This window comes from Podarcis cretensis, assembly GCF_951804945.1.
Source record: "Podarcis cretensis genome assembly, chromosome: 10".
Taxonomy (NCBI): Eukaryota; Metazoa; Chordata; class Lepidosauria; order Squamata; family Lacertidae; genus Podarcis; species Podarcis cretensis.
Genome location: NC_137179.1, coordinates 43,566,403 through 43,594,240, shown reverse-complemented (window position 1 = coordinate 43,594,240; position 27,838 = coordinate 43,566,403). Strand labels below are relative to the sequence as shown.

General features: G+C 41.7%; 1 protein-coding gene and 1 long non-coding RNA gene across 3 annotated transcripts in view; both read left to right on the top strand.

The window, feature by feature from the left end:
• Positions 1-3: 3 nt before the first annotated feature.
• On the top strand, positions 4-4,840 carry LOC307224755. The gene is made up of 3 exons (XR_013842726.1): positions 4-153; positions 1,377-1,501; positions 4,561-4,840. It is a non-coding gene; the product is annotated as an uncharacterized lncRNA (long non-coding RNA).
• A 2,055-nt stretch (positions 4,841-6,895) lies between these two features.
• Positions 6,896-27,838, top strand: part of ZDHHC17 (zDHHC palmitoyltransferase 17) — a 49,589-nt gene continuing 28,646 nt past the window's right edge. For both annotated transcript variants that reach the window (XM_079991836.1, XM_079991835.1), the window contains exons 1-5: positions 6,896-7,037; positions 20,008-20,111; positions 22,564-22,686; positions 24,449-24,526; positions 25,940-26,084. In XM_079991836.1, coding sequence (XP_079847962.1) covers positions 6,975-7,037; positions 20,008-20,111; positions 22,564-22,686; positions 24,449-24,526; positions 25,940-26,084 — 513 coding nt within the window. In that variant the 5' untranslated portion in view covers positions 6,896-6,974. The remainder of the gene's footprint in view (positions 7,038-20,007; positions 20,112-22,563; positions 22,687-24,448; positions 24,527-25,939; positions 26,085-27,838) is intronic.

The following is a 27,838-nucleotide window of genomic DNA, read 5'->3' as shown; positions in this document are numbered from 1 at the left end:
ATTACCACTTTCTGGCTAACAATGAGGCTTTGTGCCTGAATAGAGCATGGGCTGGACCACAGCACACTGGCTAGCCCCTGCCTGTCATTGCCTGGAGCGGCTGTAGTGATGCTGGCCTAATTACTGGGAATGGAAAAGAAGCAGATCGTAAAGGTTGTAAAGTGACATTTTTTAAAAGATTAAAAGGGATGCTCCTACCATTAGGCAGAATGAGACAGTCGCCTCAGGTAGCTGTTTTTGGGTGTCAAAAAGGATAGCAAATTGCTATCTGTAATATTATTGTTACAGACACTTTTCTGCCTCGGGTGCCAAAATTACTTGACCAGCTTTGGATACTGCACCTTGACTTGAGGTAGGTGGGCTTCATTGCTTGATGTGCCACAGGCAACAAATTGTCTTGTGTCAACTCTGTTGTCTTTATTTACTGATGTGCTACAAACTGGCCTTCTCTGAATATGGTAAGCTACTGAAATGCATACAATTTAAGTGATATAATCCACAATTTGCATTGGCAGCCAGTCAGCAATCAGGCTACATTCAAAGTGTACAAAACTATACAACTTGAGACCAGAATACCTGAAAGATGCTCTTATCCCTTATACACTCAACTGATACTCAACTTGAGGGCAGTGGGATAGCTCAGCTGGTAAGAGCATGAGACTCATAATCTCAGGGTTGTGGGTCTGAGCCCCATTTTGGGCAAAAGATTCCTGTATTGCAGGGGCTTGGACTAGATGTCCTTCATGGTCCCTTCCAACTCTGCAGGATAGAGCATATTCCAGATACCATCTTATCAAGAGGCCGATTCCACACAATATGGAATATACACAATATGGAAATCTGGCATCTACTCCTTGGAACTCTTCCATTACATAGCAGACTGGTGGTGTGGTGAGTGGTTTGGGCAAGGCAGTAGCACCATGAAGATGTCTGAGTGAGCAACTTAACAGAGGTGGACCAAGGCCTTCTGCCTCCAGTCCATCTCTTGGGCTCCACCCACTTTATGAGAACTGCAATCCTTAAGGGCCAACCCTAGATGGGCATGTCTGTGTTCCTCAGCCTTCTACCTGCTCTGCTCTCTGTTCCATTGGACTAGTGTAGTAGGATGGGTGGTACTCAGTTCCTTTGGCCAGGGGAAGGTGACTGAGAGTCCTGGCTTTTTTGTTTTGTTTGTTTTATATTTTTGAACACTGCTTCAGTGGAGTTTAATGTATCTGCTATGTTTTATAAATGCTGTTAGTCACTTTGAGGACTCAAGTAAAAAAGCAGGATATAACTCTCCTAAGCAAGCAAGCAAGCAAGCAAACAAACAACCTTTTAAAATGACTTTCCATTTTAAAATAATCTTTCCATTTTCAATTTCATATTATTGATAGGAGTGATGCTCTGGAAACAGAAAGTTCTTGGTGCTACTTCTAAAAATGCCCTTGGTATACATTGTGGAAACCCTGATTTAAAATCTAAATTTGCCTGTACATCTTGACACCTGTAATCGTCACAAGCAAAGTGAGAAAATGTTGATTGCATGTATACTGTTTGTTAGCAAAGCATCCAGACACTAACAAAAACATTAAAAGTAAATACCTATCAGCCTTCCTATATAGACAGAAAATGTTTAGCCAGAGATGCAATATATTCATTTTTTAATTTTAAGGACTCTCTTATAATTTTACAGCCTGTAGTACCCAGGTTATGAAGACAGTTTCCAATTCAAATAATGGAAATCACAGCTGTAAAATGCAGACATATGAGAAGGGAGCTTTCAGCTGTCATGTCTTCAGCAAAGGCTTTAACATATATTTGATATGATCTGCTATGGAGGGTGCTGAAACAAAGCTGGCTGTTAGACAGATCTTCCTCCCATTGGATGAAAGAGATGGGTAAAAAGAGTTTAAAACATTATTCAAATCCCATAGGACTAGTATGGGGCTTGTCAGATACCATTTGGAGCGAAATTGACAAAGGAACTCCACCAAGAAAAAGACACAGATTCTACTTTCAAGATTTATAGTTTCTTAAATATATATGTTTCCCAGACACATAAAATGCACCAAGTTGTTAACATAATCATAATAAGATTACAACTGAACACCGCAGCTAAAATACAATGGCAACCGACATATCAAATAACATTGTTAAATATGAGATCTCTAAAAACCTAATAGTGCAATCCTTTCTTCGAGTTACACTTACTAAAAGAGAACAGGATTGTGGGAGGGAAATCCTCTTGCTGGATGCAACACACAGATATAATGGGGTTGTAGATGTAGACTGCTGTTGCAATTCTTTTGTGTAGGCATTACATAATGCCAGCATGACTGTAAACTCCACTGTTACGTTAGTGGTTCAACAGGAAAATCTGAAGGTGGCTGGGGCTTGGTGGGGAAGGAACAAGCCTGGCTTTAAACCCTAGGCTTATTTAGAGGTTGGTCCCATGCATCCCTCTCCACCTGGCATCATGTTACACCTTCAAACGAAGTGGTGCAAGTTAAAACATTCCCTTGAAGTTAACAGAGATCCCAAGACATCTGTACTGGCACCTCCTTCCCATCCCCACAGTCACAATGCAAAGGAAGATGTCCTTGGAATCACCTACTTTAATTCAAGCCTGCGATGCAAAGGATCTGGAGCTGCATCCACAAAGGAAATATTTCTTTGTGATTGACAGGTCCATAGCCCCACCGACTTATCAAAATGGCTCTTGTGGGTGGGGTGGACAGATTCTGTTCCACACCTTTGGCCTACGGGAAGTTTACAACAAGTCATGCCCAGCCTATCACCACCACCTCACTCCTCACAAAACAGAGAATGGTCCAGCAGCTCAGAATTTCTTGAACGAGTAACATCCCAGTGGCTGTAGTGTGTGCATGCAGGTCTTTGATTGCCGATTGCCCCAAAAGGGGAAGACGCAGAGAGTTTTGGGTAGCTGCTGTGCTTTCACCAAATCAATATGAATTATAGGGGAATGTTTGCACTTCAGAGGCAGGGATGGTGAGGCTTGGCCTGCTGCCTTTGTTCACAAGTACAGTGGTACCTCAGGTTAAGAACTTAATTCGTTCTGGAGGTCCATTCTTAACCTGAAACTGTTCTTAACCTGAGGTACCACTTTAGCTAATGGGGCCTCCTGCTGCCGCCACACAATTTCTGTTCTCATCCTGAAGCAAAGTTCTTAACCTGAGGTACTATTTATGGGTTAGCGGAGTCTGTAAACCGAAGCGTCTGTAACTTGAAGCATCTGTAACCCGAGGTACCACTGTAATCTATTAGCAAATACAGTTGCCTACTTCTGCTTAACAATTTCTTGAATGTCATTATAGTTACAAAAAAAAATTTTTTTTTACACCTACAGCTTTGGCATTCTATATCTCTCTCTCCCCCACCCCACCCCCGTGCTCTTACGATAGATTCAATGTGAGATAAGCAGTGAGTAATAAAGAGGTGGATCATCCGGGTTACTTTTTAAGCTCATAAGCATAATGCATTATAGCATAATACAAATTATGTAAGAGCCTACTCTTCAGAAATGTGGAGGAAAACAGCATAGAAAATGAGAAGGCCCACCAAACTCCAATGCAATTAATGAAAAAGCATTGTGATTATTATTATTTCGAAAATGTGTTTTAGACCACTTAGCTAAGCAGCGGCTTAAACTGAACAAGTCTGTCAGAACAATGCAGCTCTCCATTACTTAATTCCATCACAGTCTTACTACACTAGAACAGCATACTGTAAATGTGACAGTTCTGGTGGTCCTTGGGACACTGGACAAGTGCTGATCCCTGGAACTGTTTCTCTGTCCCAGAATATCTTCTCACATCCCACCTGGTTTTACAAATCAAAATTGCAGCTGTAAAAACCTCCAGTTATTCAGTCGGCATAGAGGCTCTAAATATGGATGTTCAGTCAGCATCCCACCACAGGCAGTACCTTGGATAAATGCTCAATTTGTCCTATAGGTGAGCTTGCAATATTAAGCTGCAGGTAAGGCAGATTCCCTATAGCGATGGCAGGGTAGAAAGCAAAGGCTTCCAACTTTTGGGGGGCACAAAACTATTTTAAAAAAATAATTGTGAGGGATAGGCAGTCTTGGTAGATGCCGAGGGCAGTGTCTGAGAGTGTAATGGTGCCCATAGGTTCCATGTTGTGGGTCCCAGGCGCAAAATAAAAAGTACAAAATTGTACTGTCCTATTGGGCATCTCTGGGCAGTTGCATTTCTACTGCTGTCATCTTCCTTATACAAGTAGACACAGCCACAAAGTATATAGAACTCAAAAGCTTTTAGGCATTAGGTATTGCAGCACACTCTAAATACCTCAGTCATACCACTGATCACATTCAAGAGCTGTCCTGTAAGCAGTAAGCCTTACTATATTTAAGCAAGGTAGTTTTTTCTCCTGGCAGCTCAGACTCAGCATTTTTCTGGAACAGGCACGAAGAAGGGAAAATCTTTCTTTTTTTTCTCATTCCAGATTTCCCCCACATTTCTACGTAAGTAAATAATGAGGTAAAAGGGTCTACATAATGAAATCCGCTTCCCTGTCTACACTTATCTCCTTCAGAGACTCTGGATGGCTCCTTTCTTCACACAAAGACTGCAGTTCATTGGGCACCCAGGTTCTTCCAGTTCCTCCTCCTTCTCCTGGAGTTTTCTGGACTCCACCTTGCCTCTCTGCCTTTTCTGAATTCAGCATCAATTTATTTGCCCACATCCAGCCCATCACCACTTCCAAACGCTTAGTTGGAGTTAGGAAAGTGTTGGTGAACTGCACTGAAAAGGGTAGGATGCGCAAGTAGGACATATAAATCAGGATGAATTTGGGATAAATGTGCATTGCTGTATATCTGTGTTATGTACTGAGTTGAATAGGATCCAAACTGCAGCAGTCTGATTGGTCCTAGAACAATAGGATCCAAATTGCAGCAGTCTGGTTGGTCCTAGAACAATGCAGCAGTATGATTGGTTGACAGGAACCACCCAATCATGCTCCAGATATAAGTGAATCCACAACCTGATTGGCTTACAGTAGAATTCCAGAATTAGCCAATCATGTGCAGCCCATTGTGTAAATAATGTATATAAAGCAGATACTTTGAGGGGACTTTCATTCATTCCTCCTCACCACTATGAGCTGAATAAAGAGCATGAAATCACTTTGCGACTCTGAGTATATTTCAATCTGGCAAGCAAATCAGGATGAATGCTCAATGAACAGGTCATCTGGAGGAGTCCCAAGTTTTCAATAATAAACTTAAAGCATACTGGGCACCTAGAAGAAATTTCATCCAAGGACAGACACAAGTTTGTCATTAGAATTTTGCATCTTATCCAACATGTGAGACAAAGCCAAGGGTCAGCAAACTTTTTCAGCAGGGAGCCGGCCCACTGTCCTTCAGACCTTGTGGGGGACTGGACTATATTTGGGGGGGAATGAATGCATTCCTATGCCCCACAAATAACCCAGAGATGCATTTTAAATAAAAGCACACATTCTACTCATGTAAGAACACGCTTATTCCTGGACCGTCCACAGGCTGGATTTAGAAGGCAATTGGGCCACAGGAGGGGAGAGTACTCTAGGTCCTGTTTGCTGGTTTCCCACAGGCATCTGAGTGGCCACTGTGAGAACAGGATGCTAGAATTGAGATGCATAGGTCTGATTCAGCAGGCTCTTATTATGTTGTTATATGTTCTTAGGGAACCTTCCTGTAATCCTTCAGGTGTTGTTCGACTCCAATTCCCATCAGCCGCAGCCAGCATGGTTGTAGATGATGGGTGTTCTAGCCCAACACCCAGAGAGCAACGCTTAGCTTCCCTTGGTCTGTAGGGAGCAGCAACTCCCATGGCACTTGAAGCATATAACACAATGGTTGTGTGATGCATTGCTCTCATATATGTGACAAGTGTTTTCTTTCCCCCTATGTCTTGAATCCGAGGCAGAGTTTCTCTTGTGCACTAGAAATGGCCTGGCTATCCTCCTGACAGAAGCATTTATGGGCAAAAGCCTATTCAGGAACACAGCTGTGTATGAGGACAGAAGACAAGGCAATGAAATGTTCCAGATCTGGTTTGTCCAGTGAATAAACTACCAGTAGGCTATAGAAGCAGGGGAGTTTTACATAAAGGATTTTGCCTAGCCCTAGGTCGGGGGGGGGGGGCAAGCAGAAAAAGAAGGCAGCTGGGGGCAAAGCCTTACAGCGCTAAGTCTAGAGATGGCCCACAGAGAACGTGCCGGATGCAGAAAAGAAAAGTGGCAGAGCAGGTCTGCATATTACAGCTGCCAAGTGAGACTGCCAAGTAAATGGAACTGTGAGTAGAGGTTTTAATGGAAGGAGTGGGTATCATCTGATATCGGGATAACACTTATTAACTCCTAGGCAGTACGCGATCGTGATTGACTGTAACAGCACTTGTGTCAGTAGTCACTGACACTGAAATGCACACATTCTTTAAATACAGAATTAAAACGTAAGGCCGGACATTTTTAAACACCTTAAAAAGTGCAAAAACTTCCTGTCGGGTCAACAGCATGATGGAAGAAGCCCCGACTCTTTGCTGCCACTGACATGGCTTGACTCGCTTGCATGACCTGTGCGTGGGACATCCTGGCTTCGCGGGTACCGGCCCACGCAAGGTACTTTTCTGAAGTCTACCTTTCCCCCCTCTACTTATGGGCCTCTGTCATATGCTTTGGGTGACGTGGGTGGACCCAGGCGGCCTCCCCCCCCCAAAAAAACTAAGGCCCTATCTGGAATCCGCGCGCAGCAAAAGCACAGGCGTGAGCGGCGGGACCCAGCGGCTACTACTGGAGAGCGTTCGCTTCCCCTCTCGCGCCTCGGCTCTCCCCGTCTGGCGGCCCATCCGCTCTCCCTCTCGCGCCCCCCCCTCCCACCGGCGCAGAGCGCGAGAGAGCAGGAGCGAGGTCGCGAGGGAGCGCGTTACCCGGCATGCAGCGGGAGGCGCGTTCGCACCAAGATGGCGGCGCCTCTGGAGGAGTACGAGAAAGAAGCGGGCTGCGTCCCTATCCTGCACCCTGAGGTGAGGCCCTGCTGGCTTTAAGGCCTCCCTCGCAACCCCGTCAGCCTGGAGAAGAAGCTGGGTGGCGGCGAGAGGGAGGAGGAGGAGCGGAAAGTGGCGGCGGCAGCGGAGGCCTCCGCCCTCCTCTTGGCACTCCTTTCCCAGGCGGGGGCGGAGGTTGGCCCGGAGGCGCGGGCAGGATTGTCTGGGAGGGAGAAGCGGCGGCGGCGGGTGCGCCTTGGCTGGGCTGCGGGGAGGGGAAGGGAACAGGCTGGGCAGGCAAGCTCCCCAGTGCCCGCAGGGGTGGGTAGGTAGAGGACGAGGCTTTGCCCTGTCCCCCTCGTTAATTCTGATTCCCTCACAAGGATATTTGGGCTGGAAACTGGATGGGGAGGGGGTGTCCTCCTGGACAATCCGTAACCAATGAACCGCTTTCCCTTAATCACACATAAAGGAGCGAGGAACTGCAGGTGCCTTGAGTTTACTTGAAAAAAGAAGGGGAAAAAAAAGGGGGGGGTCCTGAGACTCAAAAACCTCAAGAGAGAAGTATCACACTCCTCTAGTTAAACGCTGAAAAAGGCTTTTGAACCTGCTAATGGCCCAAGCGCGCAATTGCACAATTTAGGGGCCCACAGGGCAGCTTTCTGGTTTGGGTAAAAGGATTCAGAGCTAGATTTAAACAAGAGCGATACACTTTCTGGTCTTGTGAGGTCATTGATCTCCTTTCCCCCTTTTCGCTGTAGAGTTTGGGGCCTATTGTGGCTTACAGCTTGATCCTATAAATTAGGGGAACAACAAAGAGTGTGGTAGCTCTCTGAAGATGGGCATATTTATTATGGGATAAACTTTTGTTAATTTTGTACAGGCGTAATGTATTTGTTGGTTTTTAGGACATAATACATGGTGAGTGTTTTAAAAGAGGCCCCATGGAACATGTGTACTCTGTATGCACGGTGCCTCTTTTAAAGGACTCACCCTGTATATTTGTTAGTTTTTAAAGGTGTTGCAAAGTTATGTTTTTCTCTCTGACAGATTAACAGAGTTTCTGGAAGTTGCATTAGTTACAAACCAGGCAATCAGTTGCTGGGAAACACCAATTTCTTTTCTACTCTCATAAGCGTGACTATCAGGAAGATGACTGCAGTGGTGTTATGGGCACCTAATGAATAGTGCTCTATGTTATTAATAGGTGCCTTAGTTGTTTCTCAGTTACCTGCCAGTGTACTTAAAAATGCCAGTGCACTTAAAAACAAAAAAACAAATTCCAACTGTTTCTCTGTCCATTGTGCTTACCTTTCTTTTGAGGATTTATAAGTCTTCTGCATTTTAAAAATCCAGCCTTTCCTGCCCCAGAAAGACAAGTCGTCCAGTATAGCAGGGGCATATTATATTTTGCTGTTTAGATGCTGGTGGTAGCAGTAGCAGAGATAACCTGTGCCAAGAAAATCCTTTGGTAGTCATCTTATTTTGAAACGTTAACTTGTCAATATTCTAGTACTCAAAATCTAATTTTATAGGGCTGCAGCCCTACAAGAAATTGTATTGAAGGCCATTTTTGTAGTTTTATAGCTGCTTCCTGCATAGTATAATAAAGGACATGCTTTGATTAATTATGAAATATTATGTCATTAAAAGGTGTGCCAAATATCGGGGGGTGTTTGGGCTTGTTTTTTTACTGAGCAGATGGTATTTTTCTTAGTCAACTTATTGAGGATTTGTCTAAGACTGTATCTTACATTTGATAATCCTTTTCCTTCCATTTGATTTCATCAGTGAAAATAATGTAATTGAAGGTATACAATAAAATATTTATGGTAAAAACAAGTAAAATAGTAGCAAGACATGGCTAAGAAAATGCCATGCACTTGGGAGTATTTTACATAGCAATCCTATACTCCATTTGGGGAGGGGAGCTGGGGAGATCACCACTGTGCTAGTGTAATTACCACCATAGTCTGTGTATAGTCAGCCCTGGAAGCAGGTGGGTGAAACACAATCAGAAAATTTAAAAATGGCATATAAATAGCAGATATGTGCCCAGCACCTCTAGAAACATCAGCACAACCCACTAGTTGGGAACTTTGCCAGTGAGAGTGCCAACATGAAAATGAGCCAATGAACTGTGTTGGATATTAGCTTGTTTCAGACAAAGAGTTAACATTAATCACTGTTCGTTAGTTTGTACACTAAACAAACTGTGGTTAAATAAAAAAAGAAGCAAAAGCTTCCAAACTTGATGCAGCTATACCAGAGGAAGAATGGGAATGATGGAACATGTAAGCACATAAGAAAACTCTGCTGGATCAGGCCAATGGCCCATCTAGTTCAGTATCCTGCTCTCATAGTGACTGCCTGTGGGAAACCTGCAATCAGGATTCAAGTACAAGAGCACTCTCCCCTTTTGTGGTTTCCAGCAGCTGATATTCAGAAGCATTGCTGCCTTGAGTCTAAGGCTCACTGCAGCTCATTCCCATGATGCTAAACTGTGGTTTGGCATGATCCCCGAACACATTCACTGAATGTCAAAAAAGAAAAGGGGAAAAAGAAGACAATTTTTGATTGTTGTATCTGGGCCTGTGTTCTCAGCGATGTCCATGCATGGTGTAGTTAAGTATCTACAATTAATGAAAGCCATAATACTTTTTCTGTGTAGTTATTTTCATGCTCCACTACAAGTAGTCTTTTGTTGAGAAAGCCACATATGATACATTTAAAGGCTATCCGGCCATTGAATGTTGATTAACCTTTTAATGATAGCTAAATCATTTTAATGATGGATATATACCGTATTTTTCGCCCTATAGGACGCCCATAGGGCACACCTAGGTTTTTTGGGGGGAAATAAAGAAAATAAAATTCAGAAAAAAGATCTCAGAACCCACAGGTAAAACCTTCCTTTTACAGAGTCTTAAGTTTAACCCCCTTTTAAAAAAAGCAACCACAAAGCACAGCTTTGCTACAAATAATTGACTGCTCAGAAAGTTTATACACAACCAGCACTGATAAGGTTTCCATCCTAAGAAGTCTCTACAGTGCCTAGCAGTTGGGAATATGGCATCGTGCTCCTTTGGGGGCAGTGATGTCCAGAATTAAGAGACAGTCCCTGAAAATGAGGCAGGACCCTGAAAACCAAGCACTTTAAATTGTTTTGTGTTATTTATAAAAACTTTGGGAGGGGTCCGCACCATAGCCAAAGCAATGATGCATAAACTGACATTTCAGAAGTCTGACAAATGATGCATTTGCAAAGGCAAAGAAGTCTGCAGTTGTTCACTTGGAGTGTTGCTTCCTTTACCTCTCTAGCCTTAAGGCTCGCTGCCTTTTAAAAAGTACTCCGGCGGGGCTAAGAAGGCATATCCCTGGTTTTTTTGCAGTGACTTGCCCGTGAATGAGCCATCCGGGCGAGTCACAGGCGGCAAGCAGAACTCTTCGTCTGCTTCGAAGCTGACTCAGGCGCACTGCACTTCAGCGGAGAAAGTTAGCACAGCTGGAGCTAGGCGTCTCCAAGCAACAAGTCCACAAGTGATAAGCAGGCGCATGGTGATCAGCCCCAAAGCGCCACCAGAAGCAGGCAAATCCGGAAGGCTAACGAAACAAGAACAAGCAATGCCTCCCCTCCCGCTGCTCCTTGGGCAGATGCTTCCCCTCGCCACCCCCTCTGCTAATGCGAAGTGCCGAAAGATCAGCGGTTGTTTTGCAAGCAGCTCTTTGCCGCCTTAAGCGCGCAAGTCCCCCTCCCTCCGCAGCGCTCCGAAAATAAGTTGGGAGGTCCCTCCTGAACCTCTCCGGCTTCTCTCCCCGGTGCCTCCCGCCGTCCACCCCAGCTCAGCTGCGTCCGGGACTCAGACCCGCTGTACCGGGCAGAGATCTGGGATCCCCCCTTCCCTCGCAGCCTGCACCGCTTCCAAGGAAAGAGGGGCAGCCGGACGCACAATGCCAGGCAGCCCCAAGGTGGGTGGGCAGCCGAGGAGTGCGTCCTCCAGCGCGGCGGGGCTCTCCATGGGCAGCGCCCCGCTGTCCTCCTGCAGGGGCTGCGCTCGGCTCTCCCGTTGGGTGGCTCTGTGGCCCCGTGCTGCGCGCCCGCCTGCTCCCCCAACCAACCCTGCTTGGCCGCCCAACCTGCCCGCCAGCTCACCTGGCCGGGGCCGGAGGGGTATCGGCTGCATGTCCCTGGTTCTCCCCGCGTCAGGAGCAGCTCGCCTTTCCAGAAGCAGCAGCAAGTGCGGCTGCAGGCGCTGCGGAGCTCGGCCGGACGCCCCGGCATCGCCTCGTCTCCCACCCAGGTGGAGGCTCCCCGCGCGCCGCATCCCTGCCGGAGACGGAGTGGGCGCCTTCCGTGAGAACTCCCGCCGGGCTCCCAAGGCTTTCGCTGAAGCCTGGAGAGCGAGAGGGGTCGGTGCACACCGACCCCTCTCGCTCTCCAGGCTTCAGCGAAAGCCTGCATTCGCCCCATAGGATGCACACACATTTCCCCTTCATTTTTGGAGGAGAAAAAGTGCGTCCTATAGGGCGAAAAATACGGTAATAAGGAAATGTTAAAGGGAAACTAAGATAATGGGGAAGCAGGTGGAGAGAGGAGGGGCTGGATCTAAACATTCTCAATTCCTGGTCTTTTTTAGATCAAACTAAAACTTAACAGAGATGTCAGAACTGGAAGACTGATGGTTGATTTAAGTAGTCTTCTTATAGTGTGTGGTTCTACGTGTGTGTGGTTCTAAGTTGAGACTGATCAAGAGTGTGATTGAGTTCATGAGATGTTTAACATTCTCTAGATTGCTGCTGTAAGTTAAAGTGTATATCCTCAGCTTTTTCCAAAACATGGTTTCTTAAGGTATTTTCTTTATGTAGGAGAGATGCTACTGGTGGCCACCCAAGAAAAGTTGAATGTTGAAAGATTCAGCACAAGCAAAAGAAAATACTTTTTCACTCTGCACATAGTTTACTTCTAGATCTTGCTCCCCAAAGATTAAGTGATGGCCATTAACTTTAATGGATTTAATAAAGGATTAGACAAATTCATGGTGGATTGATCTATTAGTAACTGTTAGTCATGATGGCTGTGTTCTACCTGTGTTCTACACTCAGAGGCACTGTACCTGATGCCATTTGCTGGGCATCACAAGTGGGGAGAGTACTGCTCCACTTGGGTCTTGCTTGCAGGCTTCCCATAGTTGGCCTCTGTAAAAACAAAGTGTTGGACTGGTTAGGTGTTTGATTTGATCCAGCAGGGCTCTTTCATTGCTTTTTCTGGTATGAGACCTGGCAGAGGCAGATAAGAATATTTTGTTCCAGTCTCACAACTTCAGAGGTAATTATAGAGATGGAGCATATGGTCTGTAGACACAGAGATGGTGTGAGACTGCCAAGTAAATGGAACTGTGAGTAGAGGTTTTAATGGAAGGAGTGGGTCTCAGCTGATATCAGCATAACACTTTTTATTAACCTCCAGGTGGTACGTGATCAAGATTGACTGTAGTAGCACTTGTTTCAGTAGTAACTGACACAAAATAAATGCACACATTCTTAAATGCAGAATTAAAACGTAAGTCTGGACATTTTTAAACACCCTAAAAAGTGCAAAATTGAGTGACTCTTACTTTTGGGTCAGTAACATGGAAGCCCTAACTCTGTGCTGTGGATGAATGGTGATTAGCTAGAATGTAAAAGTCCCACACCATTAATTAATTCTTGACATTAAACATTACAAGAGCTTTGAGTGTGCAGGTGTATTTTTAAGAAATACAGAAATTTCCTTAGCATTTTGTGCTTATTGGAGCTCCATAAAGAAGTAATTCAATAGGAAGTGGGCAGCTATGGCAGACACTAGTTGTCACTAAACAAGATTGTGGCACAACAAAGAGGGCCTCTGAAATCCATACATGCCTCGATGTTTTTGGGTGTGCGTGGAGTGTACTCCTAGTATCTCCTTTGCAAATGGGCTCCATCACCTAGCCCCCACCCCCGAGCCAGGTCACCTGTGGTCTGAAACAGCTAGGATTTTGCTGAGTGCAGCGTTAAGTCTTAAAGGGGTTACAACTTGCACAAGAACAAAGAAACATGGCAGCAGTACCGCCAAGCGGCTCCCTTGTGGCAAGCCACGACTGCTGCCAAAAGCATGTGGGTTCCACTTCTAGCCACAGCTCCTGTGGAAGTGCTGATTATGGGGAAGACATCCCTCACCATACAGGTCTCCCCAAGTCTGACCCTGGGCACTGGTGGGCCAGCTTCTTCTTTGGAAAGACGACCCACCCAGTCATGACAACTGTGTTGGAATCCCTAGAGAACCCAGGAACTTTAAAGATGGTGAACTGCATGATTACATGTGGCCTGGCTCAGGATGTGATGTGGAAGTGCTACGCCAGTGAGCCCAGAAAACCGAATACAGTGGTGCTTCGCAAGACGAAAAGAATCCGTTCCGCGATTCTCTGCGTCTAGCGGTTTTTTCGTCTTGCGAAGCAAGCCCATTGACGGCTTAGCGGATTAGCACTATTAGCGGCGCTTAGCGGATAAGCGGCTTAGCGGCTTAGAAAAAGGGGGGGGGAAGGGAAAAAAACCCGCAGGAACTCGCAAGACATTTTCGTCTTGCGAAGCAAGCCCATAGGAAATTCGTTTTGCGAAGCACCTCCAAAACGGAAAACTCTTTCGTCTAGCGAGTTTTCCGTCTTGCGAGGCATTCGTCTTGTGGGGCACCACTGTACAGTTTCCACTGCATGAGGAGACTGACACTCCCTGGCCGGAAGCTTCTGACTTGAGCACTAGGAAGCAGAACCCATTTTCCACTCCCCCTTCCTGTAGAGTAGAGCAAACTGCTTTGAGTACTTCTTAGACATAGGTTTTTATAGAAGCAAAAATGGCAACAAAAGGGGGGGGGGAGAAATCTTCTGTACCATCCTTTTCTACAACTTTGTTTTTTGTCAGTGCAGCTGCATCTTCTCCCCTCTCTCCCCACCCAACAAAGCCTTATTAACACTTAATTCTTGTTTTGTACATGTCTGATGGAAACTAATAAATCCTGAGCAGCCTTCTAAAAAAATAAAGAAGGCCTCTGCAGTTGAGCACAGTGCTTAAGCAGGGTAGTAGGGCTCCTGCAGGTATTTTTCAGAGCTTTGTAGGTTAAAACCAAAACCTTGAAGTTGACCCAGTAGTTCATTGACAGTTACTGCAACTCCTTAATGAGTGGTACAGTATGTGCACAGTAGGATGCTCCACCAAGTAACCTCACTGCAGCATCTTGCACCAACTGCAGCTTCCAAACCAACCTCAAAGGGAATTTTGCATTGAGGACATTATAGTAATCCAGTCTAGAAGTCACCAGTGCATAGGTCACAGAAGCCAGGCTGTCCTGGTCCAAGACTTGGAGCATTTGATATATCAGTCAAATCAAGTAGAAGGCACTCCTAATCACCATAGCCATCTGGACTCCTATGAACAAAGAAGAGTCACGGTGTACTCTCAAATGGCATATACAGTCCTTTGCAGGGAGTGCAACTCCATCTAAAATAGTTGGTCTTTAAGGTGCTACTGGAAGGAATTTTTTCCATCTAAAATAGGTTGGTTTCATCACCCAGCTCCTGGATTGGAATCCACCCCCCCATAGTCTTGCCAGGATCCAGTCCATTTCTGCATCTGGACCCTGGTTTAGGCCTCACCTGAGATACGACAGAACTGAGTATCATTAGCACATATGATATTCATACTGTTTTGTTATACAAACAACTTCAAACATGGTTCATGAGATAGTAAGTAGTCTTGATAAACACCTGTATTTATTTAACAAATGTGACTAAGATCCTCTGTCTAAACTTGGTAGCTCCAGCCCATGTCTGCAGTGTAAGAACTATCCCTGCAAGGTACTGTTTAATTCCGTTAAGAGTTACTGTGCCTCATCTCTAGTGTATATTTTCTGAAGCAGAAATTATTAAGAGTTGGCTTGTAAGACATTCATTAGCCTATGTGCACAAAACATTGGTGCATGCCATAAAGTTTTTCAGTGGTCTCCTTTCCATTGTTCCCTGCTGGACAGTTGCTTTTATGTCAAAATAGGCTGCACTGATTTAAAGAAAGTGTGATGAATGCTAGAATAGCAATCAGGTTTTCTATTGCAACGAAAACAACAGAGGGTTGGATCCAAAGCTGTTCCTGTGTGTTGAACTAGAAAAGTGAAACTAAAACCCAAATAGGTTTTTCCATGTGTGCACGCTGCTGCTCAAGTGCAATCAAAAGAATTGCTGGATAATTTACCTGCATGAATGTACCAGGAACTCTTTGTGTGCAAATGGCTGTGAAACAGCACCAGCAGCTGTTCTAATTCTTCACATAGCTCTTTGTGTTTAACACAGGGTTTCCTGTGGCATATTAAAGACTGTCTGATACTGCTTGTAATTTTGTGTGGTGTATGTAGAGATGGAAGAACCCTGCTGTTTTATCCACATGTCTCTTCCATGTTCCCCAATTTCCTTTTCTAGTTGTGTAGCTGCTTCATAACTTTTCCCGCTTTCCAACCCCACTGCCTCCCATTTCTGAAGACCTACAGTAGAGACTGGGATGGTTCTGGTGGGGCAATGGAATAGGACAACGTTTCTCAAACTTGGATCTTCACTCCACTTGTAGTTGGGTCTCCACTCCACTCTCCCTGACCACTGGTCTTGCTAGCTAGGGATGATGGGAGTTGTAGTTCAACAGTAGCTAAAGACTCAAGTTTGAGGATGGTAATAATACACTACATAGTTGAGCACGTGTAAATCTTACTGAAATCAACAGGATTTAAGCATGCTTAACTGTAGATTCTATTATACCCAGGTTTTTTTTGTAAAGTCATTGTTATATTTCCCCCATTGAAATTTATGCTACATGAACAAATGCTATTCTTAGAAATTTAACTAAATCCATATGCTGTTAAAGAGGTGTTCTCAGTAAACAAATGTTTAAAGATGTTATGTAAGTATAGAAGAACAGTTTGACAAGAATACTTGACCCTTTTAATACTTCTTAAAAAAACATAGATTGACACAGCAGATTCTATGGACTGGTGAAGTCAATAGAGGAAAATCTCCCATTGATTTTAATGCATGTGTATTTCAGCTTGAATGAGTAAAATTTAACTAATCGGAATGGTCCATTAAAAAAAAAAAGACAGCTTATTCCATGCCAGCTGTGCATGAAATCACATGATCTTTCTGACCTCCAAATGCAGTGTTTGGATTAAAAGCTCTGGTCATGCATCTGTCCATCCCTTTGTTATGTAAAAACAGCATAAGCATATTGGAGAATGTGCAGGATTAATCAGTTAGTTAAATGACTGATTCTTGCTGAATAAAATTCCCCTGTTGTTTTCTATTAGTTTATGAGAACTATTTTTGAATATCTGAAAAAATGCAATTTGTTAGTGCTGTTTGCTTTCACAAATTGTTTCAAACATTGTGCTTCTTGTTTCTGCAGTTAGCAATTTAGTTTTTATATTTATAATGGCACAAACTTTTTCCTGCAGAAAAAACAGCCTAAGGATCTATCTCTAGCATATTCTCTTTTCTATGCAAAGCTAGCACTCACAGAATATCAGTCTGAAGTCCTTTTGCCCGTGTTACATGCATGTAGTCAGTTATTTTTTAATAGCATATTCCATCTTTCAAAATAATTGGCCAAGTTTGTAAACTAATAAATAACTGAAATCAAACTGAAAACAATTGTTAGTTAAACGAAGATAATTGGTAGCAGGAGTAATAATTTGTGTATAACCACAGCAAAGCATTGGAGTACATTGTTCGAGTGAGTATACTGGGTTTGGGATATAAGAAGCTGCCTTATACCAAGTCAGACCACTGATCCATCAGACGGAAATATTTTCCCAACTTTACTTTTTTTAAAAAAAATAATATTTATTAAAGTTTTAAAAGTTACAGAAAGGAAAAGGAAAAAGAATTAAACATAACAAAACCATACAGTACAATACAAAAACAAAAATATTACATATACATAACAAAAATAAAACAAAAACAATTAAAAAAAGAAAAGAAAAAAGAAACACAACCTATACTTTCAATGTTATTAACTTTCTTTTACTTGTTTCAGCGACCTCCTCACACCTCCCTTTTTTTGTATTCCACTTCGATTAATTGTTTCAGCAAATCCTTTCCATCTTCCTCAAACTTCTGTCCTATCATTTAACTTAACAAATTCTAACATTATTTTTTCCTTTAATCCAATTACAATCTATTATACTTAATTCTTTATAACATTTCTGCTAAAGCCATGTAACTTCATTCCAACATCTTTCTAACATTCCTTAATTTTACAATATTTCTGTAGATAATCTTTAAATTTCTTTCAATCTTCTTCCACCGACTCTTCTCCCTGGTCTCGGATTCTGCCAGTCATTTCCGCCAGTTCCATGTAGTCCATCACCTTCATCTGCCATTCTTCCCGGGTGGGTAGATCTTGTGTCTTCCAGTACTTTGCAATAAGTATTCTTGCTGCTGTTGTAGCATATTTTCCCAACTTTACATGGAGATTCTAGGCCAGGGATTAAACCTGAGATCTTTTGCTTGCAAAGCATGTGATTGGCCACTGAACTGTAGCTAATTGGGTTACATCCATTGTGGCTTTGCACTAGTGGAAATTGCTTATGCAGTGCAGGCCATCCAATTTTCACTGATCTCTCTGCCTCCACCGCCACTACTGGCCACATCTACTGCACCTTTCTCTACTGTATTCCATATTGTTGAAGAGTGTGTCTCAGTTTTTATGAAAAGCCTTTTTCTGGTGCAGCGTAGTCTGCAGTTAATAAGGGGTATTGGGGGGAAAACAGGTGCCCTGACTTACCCAAGCTGAAGTGCTTTCCAGTGGTGACCTTTCTCTAGCAGATACAATGCACTATTATATTTGTATCTCACCCAATAACCAAATAGGCCTCAGAACATTTCCAACAGAACATTGACTAACAATAAAAAACCCAAATAAATAATTATAATTAAAAGGGGTGTCTTTGAAAGTCTTAACGCAGGCTTCCTCAATCTCCGCCCTCCAAATGTTTTGAGACTACAATTCCCTTCATCCCTGACAACTGGTCCTGCTAGCTAGGGATCATGGGAGTCGTAGGCCAAAAACATCTGGAGGGCCGAGGTTGTGCAAGCCTGTCTTAACGTTAACTTTGTAAGCTAAAACAAAACTCTTAACTACTGGCTTTGTTCAAATGTCACATTAAACTGTAATTGTGTTAAAATTGTGTTATGGATTTTACTAAATACGCAAGAAACTATTATTTGAGCAAAACAAGCCACAATCTTTGAATCAGATGTAAAGCTAAGCCAAAAATTGTGGTTTGTTTGTCATGCTAGTGAGGAGGAGCAAAGCAGGTGAAATCAGCGCGTTCCTAATAAATGATTAACTTTATTTCATAATGACATGCAAACTGAGCCACTGTTTCCTGCTTGCAGTCTGGCTGACTTTTCCACATATTTGCTTGCAACTACCTTCAGTTTTGATTCCACCTCACTGCAGTGTTTTTCCATTTCCTTAGGAGGTGGAATCAAGATGTTCCTTTAGTACTTGCAGTATACAGTCTGCTGTACATTTTGCAGCTTCTCCCAACTGAATTTGAATATTTGTTACTAGACATTAGATGGATTTCTTATCCTGAAGGATTGGTTATCATCTATAATTGGGTTTGAAATGAAGAGATTCTTGCCAAATAATTCAACTGCCAGGCACCCTTCTAAATTACCCAGCAGCAGAAGCTGGGTTATCTTACTGAAGCATGCATATAAGGGAAGCAGTGGCTCGCACTAAATCTCCATTATATGTAGGGATTGGCCCATTTTACTGTTCACAACTTTGCCTAAATTAGGGGTGGCTAATAGAATGCTGTAGAATCTTTTCCATCAGTCCGTTTTGTGAATTCATCACTGGCATTGGTTGTGGTTTCCAATTTTGTTGAAGGGTTCCGTTACATAGAAAGCTTGGAAATTTGGAGAGCTTTGGCACAATGCAAAAGATGAAGATATTCTGTGTCTGCTGTGTATCTGCGTATCTCCTTCCTCCTAATAGTAGGTGTTTTAAACTAGATACCAATTATTTCAAGCAAACCAAAATGGTTTCCTAAAATCTACATTGAAAAATTAAAGCTAGTTGTGTTGGTCCATGAGAATAGATTCCAAAATCTAGAGTTAGACAGTATATTTATTAGCGCAGGTTGCTATTTAGAAACAAATGCCTTAAATAGTATAAACTGCACTGAAATCAACACAGAATTGTTGAAATAATTCTTTTAAGTCAGGGGTTGTCTGGGGCCCACTAGAGGTGGCTGAAAATTGCTGATGCCCACCAGTCACAAAATGGTAGTGCAGTGACACAGCCAGTCTCAACGTAATGGCAGATGGAAGCAGAATGTGGCATAATCAGTTGAGAATTACTGGCACCATTTTGTACTGATATCTAATCCATCAGCTTTTCTCCATTCAGTAAGAAGGGGATAGAGAAAGAGAAGAATCCCAAACCAGTTGGAGGGGTATGGTGATCCCTTGGTCTGTTATACTACTAGAGAAGCCTCAGGAGTGTGATTTAAAGAAGACTGGGAAACTGACATAAAGAACCACCTTGTTTAGGAACCCAAGTATTAGAAGCTAAGTTGTAACACCTATATAATTAGCTGAAGAAACTGTGTGTATACCACCTTGTAACATCCACTGAATTTAAGATATATAGTACTGTATAAGTTTAACTGTTTCTTGATAAAATTCTATCTCCTGGCACACTTTATGTTTTACCAATTTTGTTCTAAAACAAAATCTTTTTCTTGTTTAACTTCCCCAAGTCTCTAAGTGCCAGACTTTAAATAACCATAAATTAGCCTGTAGTTAAGAGCGGGTTTGCTGCAACCACTCTGGGGAAACAGCATGCTGGAATGGATGGACCAATTGCCTGATGCAGCAGAGTTTTTCTTCTGTTTTAGAAATCTTAAAATGAATCTAATAGTGTGATGAACTTCTTTTTGTAGGAAATCAAGCCCCAAGCACATTATACCCATGGATACAGTGAATCTCTTGGGCGCAAAAGTCACATTGATGATTATAGCACATGGGATATCGTCAAAGCTACACAGTAAGTGGGTTTATTTGACAGCTTGTCTATTTTGGCACCATGTGGAAAACAATCCTCTGAAAATGTCTGCATAAAGATTTTGAGGAACGGAACAGCAATTTTGGACTGGTACTTCTTGAAAAGTCTGTGGAGGAAAGAAAGCGTATGCAAATGCGCTTCAGTCTTGTTTGTCTGTAGCTTCAGTTTAAGAATCCAATAATGTGAGTGTTAAAATAATTAGAATAAAAGCGTCACAGAGTATATTTTTACCCAGTTACATTTCACCAGTCCTCTGTTCACCAGCCCTACTACCCTCTTCCTGCCAGCTACTTAACACTGCAAAGACAGCAGCCATTACTACAATATATGCTTTTGCCCTGTTACTCTCCTAATGCTGCAGCTGTTGCTACCAACTGTTAAAGTGTGAAAGTAGGAAGATGGGAGGGTGGGTGTCCAATCCTGGTATCCACTGAAATATGGACATGTTTAAGGGGCTGTGTTCAGTGTAGGAGAGACTAACCCAGCACAAGTGGAAACAAAGGAAGAGCAAACAGTCACTTGTGCATTGTGGAGTTTTGAGAGGACATTTACTGAGACCTTTTGCAGACATAGGAAGTATTGGCAGACACGCTGGTGCTTGTAGGTGATGCATTGGTGACCCCTGCACTACACCATGGAAACAGTACACCTTGATTGATGTAGCTATTTTTCTGCCTTCTCTCATTTCTCAGGTATGATTATACTTAACTTAAATCATAGCTCTTCATTCAAGCAGGTACCTATGCAGAGAGCCACCAACAGCAGTTTTAATAATGGAAGTGCCAAGAGAAGAGGAATTTGTATTTAATCTCTTCTATATTTCCCCCCTCTTCACAGTCTAGTGTTAAGATTTACTTAATAGAATCACGGTCATGCAGAGTGTGCATTGTTCTTCCCATAGCTGTAATACTAGAATAAAGGTGTTTGTCTTACAAATGTGATAACTTAGAGAGCAAAATGAGATAAAATTGAAGATGAATTATCTTCCTTCTGTTCCCAAGATCCAGTTTCAGGTTGTAAGTTAAACTGGATAACAGCTGGAAAAAGATTTCATGCAAATATAAATGGTGATGATAGTGTTTTACAGTAAGATATTAGTAAAAGCTGTTTTATACTTAAGAGAAATGTGGAAGTGAGCACCATCTAATGTTTTGCCTAAAAATAGCAATAGTGTTTTAATATCTGAACGCTAATTTTCTTCTCTGCTGTCCCTGAACAAGCTAAGATTGTGCATTTAGTTAATAGTAAAGCCCAAAATTAATGGTTTATAGTAGATTGAAGGTTTATGTTACTTTTGCTTTAGTTATGCAAAGTAAACCTCAATTTTGCATTTGTATGTGTAAAAGTAAACCTGAAAACCATTTTGTCTAAACTGTGGAAGTACAGTGGTACCTCGGGTTACAGACGCTTCAGGTTAAGATGCTTCCGGTTACAGGCTCTGCTAACCCAGAAATAGTACCTCGGGTTAAGAACTTTGCTTCAGGATGAGATCAGAAATCATGTGGCAGCAGCGGGAGGCTCCATTAGCTAAAGTGGTGCTTCATGTTAAAAACAGTTTCAGGTTAAGAATGGACCTCCAGAACGAATTAAGTTCTTAACCCGAGGTACCACTGTAGTATGGAATCTTACAAGACACTGTAATAATAAGTTAGGATACTTAAAGTGTGGTACAGTAAGCCTGCAACTTGCATGCATTTAACTTGTGCACATTCAACGTTATCTGAGCAGCAAAGAAAGAAAGAAAGAAAGAAAAGAAAAGAAAAGAAAAGAAAAGAAAAGAAAAGAAAAGAAAGAGGGTGGGGTTTGGGGGAAAATAACTTTGGCAATCCCACCTGCCATTGAATCAAATGGATTTTGACAATACACAATTTTGGCTTTAGTAATTAATCATGGGTGATATCCAATGTTTGTCCTACTTGGAGTAGAACTATTGAAATCAATGGGCAGGTAAATTTTCACTTATTTCAGTAGGTTTACTCCAGGTATGACTTAATTAGATCTTGCTCCATTTGCTTAAGTATTTAGAAACAGTAAAATGCAAGGCTTGCAACAGTATCATAAAATATACATTCTTACTGTGATTAATCTAATATGACCAACAAATTTGGCCTCACCTTGGTTTCAGTACTGAAAATGTATTCAGTTTTTATTGAAATAATTGATTGTGAAGGGCAAGCACAACTTGACATCTGGGACCTTGGAAGTATGTGAAGGGTAGACCGTGAATAAACTACAGCTTGCATCAAGGAACATCTGAGGAAGGAAAATAAAGTAACTGAGCTCCATGGGGACACACTGGTATTTTTTATAGATTGTGTCCTTTGTTTTTAAAATCACAGACGCAGTATATATAAAATAAGATATTAGGATTCAAATCTGCTTTGTCTTTATTAGTCCAAAATATCTGATTATCATAATGGAATCTTTTGTCTAGGTATGGAATTTATGAACGTTGTCGAGAGTTGGTGGAAGCGGGCTACGATGTACGGCAACCAGATAAAGAAAATGTTACACTTCTTCACTGGGCTGCAATCAACAATAGATTAGATTTAGTGAAGTAAGTAGTACTCTGCTACCAAAATGAATTCATCATTAGAAGCATACATCAATAAAACCCTGCTATATTAGAATAAATGAGTGCATTAAAGCAAAGTAATTTAAATAGCTATGACTTTTTATACTGCATGGTTTTGTGTCACTCCCCAAAGCTTCATTCTACCAACTTCTGCAGGTATAAGACTGTGACCCTTCTTGGCCACATTGGTTCCTTCAAGGTTGCATTACTACAATGCACTTTTATGTGGAGCTTGCCTTGTGGCTGATCTGGAAACTGCAGTTAGTGCAGAACTCTGCATCGTGATTACTGATGGGAGTGAGATTCTGTCAACATATTATACATGTGCTCAAAGATTTGCACTGGCTGCCAGTTTTTTTCTGGTCCAAATTCAAGGTTTTACTAATTGTATGTAAATGCCATAACAACTTAGGGCCAGTTTACTTCAAGAATCACATTGCCTACACATGCCTAGTTGACTGCTTATATCTGTAGAACTTGCACTTTTACAAGTGCCACATAGTATTTGTTCTGCATTTGCAAGGAGTCGCTGTTTTAGTGTAGCAGTACATGTCCTTTGCAACTCCTTACCTATTGATTTTATCTGTGTGGTAATGATAATTATTTCATGTATATTGTTTTTAAATAGTTTTGAAGGTGTTAGGTGTGTTTTAACTACAATTTTATGATGCATACTGCTCTGATTAATAGCTTATAAATATTTCTAAATAAATAAATATAGATGATACCAAAAATGAAGTCAACATTACTTATGGCTTTTGGTTGTCATTTTTTTTAACAGTATATTTCAATTTTCCTGTGCAGTGATGTTCCATTACATGTGTTAACTGATCTGAAAAGGATCTGTTGTTAGGCAGGTCATCAGAGAATCACAGGAACACTGCTTAGTGCGGAGGGGAGGCGGACCATCAACAGACTTCTTATGCAGCCTCCTAGTAGCTATGGATTTCACTAGAACTGTAGATATCAGTTTGCTCATATTGATGAGCTCTATAGAAATGCAACTTCTGAGATTTTATTCATAAGATTATATATATTCTATGAAAAATAACAAAAATCCTCAAGAAAGCAGAATAGGGAGACCATTTTTTTAAAAAAATAAGTTAAATGTAGAAAAACCAACAAATGAAAAACATTGCTTTTAAGGTCCCAAAGAGATAGATGCATAGGCATCAGGCAAGCATTCTTGGGGGAGAAATTCCATAAATGGTGTGTCACAACTGAAAATATCCTTTCTCCAGTCATCATCCACCTCATCAGTGAGGGGCACTCAAAAGAAAGCATTGCAGATGACCTCAGTGTACAAGGAGGTTGATGTTGGACACTGGCTTTACACTGCCCGTAAGACTTCTGAGGATGCGCCTTGAATTGTGATGTTTTAAATTGCAGTGTTTCCTCTCTACAGTGGATATGGACTTGTGTGTGGTGTGATTTTCTTTCCTCAGTCAAAAAGTAATGCTGATAGCATGGATACTCTCCCATGTCAAAACTTTTTTCATTAGTTAATTGCTGTATGTTAAAATAAATGATAATTATAAATATGTTATTTAACCTCTAGTCACTAAAAGTACCTGGTTTCTCCTTAATCTTAAGCCACTGTTATAAAGGAGAACATAATTACTGGGCAAGCTGTGAAATTATATTCATTTCCATAGTTGCTCTTAAGATGTGTTACACCTCTTTATAACCATGTCTTTAATTACTATCTTACATTACTACATTTGCACCTGTTCTATGACTGCAGGTACTACATATCAAAAGGTGCTATTGTTGACCAGCTAGGAGGGGACCTGAACTCCACACCACTTCACTGGGCAACAAGGTGGGGAAGATTTCAGCGTTTTTCTCTTCAGTTTTGTCAGAGGAAATTTGTTGATAATTATTAATCACTGCATCTCAGAGAGGACATTGAAGAGCTGGAAAAGATGCAGCCAATGCACCCAAAATGATCAAGGGGCTGGAGAAATGTCCTCATGTAGAAAGGTTACAAGTTTGAGGTTTCTTAGTTGGGGGGGGAAGATAAGGGGTAGGGGCAGGGATGATATGTGCAAATAAAATTATGCAGGGTGTGGAGAAAATGAACATGAAGATGTTCTTCTGTTCTGTCATCATGCTAGAATCTGGGTCATCCAGTGATGTTGTATGGTAGGTGCCAGGGCTGCTGATTATGAGTTTCTGGGGAACAACAGTGACAGAAAGGCACTTTCACTCATGTCCTTCTCTTGATTTTATTTATAGATAGTCTGTTTATAGATAGTATGCATATATTTGTATACTGCTATTCAAAACAAAATATTTAAAAATATATCATGAGCACAGACAATAAAAACCACGTAGAAGTTTTAAAAACAGATTGGTTTAGTTACAGAAAGATAGAACTTCCAGGTGCTTGGCTGTCCAAATTGTTAATGACTAGAAATATCCCAAATAAAATTCTTATCTTCTGTGTGGTTTTGACAACAGGACAAGTTGACTTAAGTATATTTAAAGTAGCTTATTCTTGAGCAGTTAAAAAAATTGGGGTGGGAGGATGTTTTTGAGTTCTTGGAACAAAACCCCAAAGTAGAGTGCTATCCACGCAGGATTGTGTGACTGAATAAACAGCTGGCACAGATGTGCTCCAAACACAGCTATTGCATTGGGTGGCTTATTCAGTTCACATCCTCACCATACATTTAAAGCACTCTTATACCACTTTCGCAGTCATGGCTTGCCCTGCCACAAAACTCCTGGGAGCTGTAGTTTGTTATGAGTGCTGAGAGTTGTTTGGAGGCATCTCCCAGAGCTACAATTCCCAGCATCCGCAACAAACTGCAGTTCTCAGGATCTCAGTTCTTAGAATGAAGTCATGACTGTTAAAGTGGTATAAAATTGCTTTTAATTTATGGTGTCGAAATGACCTCGCTCTTATGAGTTTGCACTATTTTTTTCCATTGCATCTTCTTTCTACTTGTGGAACCCTGTTGTCTTCCTTAACTTAGGACAAAGTGTCTAGTGGATAGATGACTCTGCCAGATATCAGGGGATCAGATACATGTTTGCTTCCTTCTATATGTGCATTTATTTGTACCAAAATAAAAATAAACCTGTGTTGCTTAACTAGGATTCAAAATACATTGCAAACCCTGTTTTTGAGTTCTTGATTTGTTGAACCTTAATGTTTGTCAATGTAAAGTTCTTAATGTGGTTTACTACAGTCTAAAGCTTTTTCAATCTTATATTCTTATTATTTCAGACAGGGTCATTTATCAATGGTTGTACAGCTAATGAAATACGGTGCAGATCCATCATTAATTGATGGGGAAGGATGTAGTTGTATTCACTTGGCAGCTCAGTTTGGACATACCTCGATAGTTGCTTATTTAATAGCCAAGGGGCAGGTATGTATGTACTTAACTTTCTGTAGTTTTTAGTGGTGGTAGAATCTAAAGACCCAGTCTACCTGGGTTTTTAAAACACATCCTTATATATCACAAAATGAGGTTGTTCTCCAGATTAATAAGCTACTATTAGAGCTGTAATTCTTTGCACACTTACCTCACAGCAAATCCTGTTTAACTTAGTAAAAGTTGTTTCTGAATTAATCATGCTTAGGATTGCACCATCAATTTTGCATTGTTTGAATAAAAACCCTTGATCAGTTGTACCATACCTAAGCAGTAGGACCTCCACATTTTACTCCATGTTTCTCTCTGAGCTCTTCATTATTCAAGGATCACATACAGTAGCACCTTGGCTTACATTACCCTTGGGTAATGTAAACTTTGGGTTGTGAAAGTGGCAAACCCGGAAGTGTTTCGCCGCATATGCATGCTTAGAAGTGCTCTACAGCGCCGCACGCATGGGCAGAAGCAGTCCCTCCAGTTGAGGAAACCTCGGGATCTGACTGGAGTTCCGGAATGGATCCTGTCCGCATTATTACAGAATTTAATTAGGTGGAGATAATTTCTTTTTACACTTTTTGGCCAAGACATTCTACTGTTAAACACTAATTTGTTCTCCTTTTCATTGATGATGATGAAGAATAAGATAACAAGCAGTTATAAGGTCAGTAAGTTTTTTAAGCGTTGCACTTGTATTAAAAGATAAATCAGTCCCTGCCTGAAAGTGCACAGTCTTAAAAATAAAAAGGAATGGGAAGGAAAATAGAGTATGTCTAGGTAAAATTTCAATGTGTAATAAAAAAATAAAAATTAATATTAAGGATGTTCCATTCTTAAGGTACATTGTTCATGTAAGTCTCTGGTTTACCTAGATCTAAAGGGTAGGTATGTGTAGGTAGGTAGCTATAATTCAAATGTATTTTCTCCTCAGAAGTGTTAATGATATTGTATCCGATGTTAGTTAACATGGCTTATTCCAAGTGCAACTTGGTTGGATGCAATCCATTGGGTTGCGCCTGACCAAGTTATACTCTGAATAAACCCACTGACATTAATGAGCTTTAGTGGGTCTATTCTGATTGTCAGTTTTGAGTACAACATGGTCAGATACAGACCGTGATGCAGCACCATTTTTTTCCTGCTGCTGATTGCTGTACATTTTTCTTACATTTGTATTCTAGATAGTGCATCTGCTTAATAAAATGTATGTATGAAATATAAGGTCTGTGCAGATGCAGCACCATGGTCTAGCAGTCAGAGTTGAGGTCTAGCAGAATCAACAAGGATATTCCCCCAGTTCAATTCCCTGTTGTAAGTCATCCATCAAGGTGACCAAAGCTGTCTGTTTCCCATAACCAGGCCTGAAACCATATTGAAATGGATCCATATAATCCATCTCATCAAGAAACCCATGGAGCTGAGATACCACCACACATTCCAGTACCATGCCCATACAGTAAATGGGATATTGGAAACTTGCCAATAATTATCCAATATGGTGGGATTCAGGGAGGGCTTTTTCAATTCGTATAGGTCTTATAAATGCTGAGAACCTGCCTTGTTTTAAGCAAGGCATTGATCACTCCCTTTATCCACTCAACCCATGACCCACTGGCCCTTTAATGAGCCAGGAAGGGCAGGGATCTGGCACAGATGTGGTAAGTCTCAGATTTCCAAAGATCCTTTCCATGCCCTTGAGCTGCACAAGTTGAAAAGCATTCATTGTCATGGGACAAGCAGGGCTCAAAGTT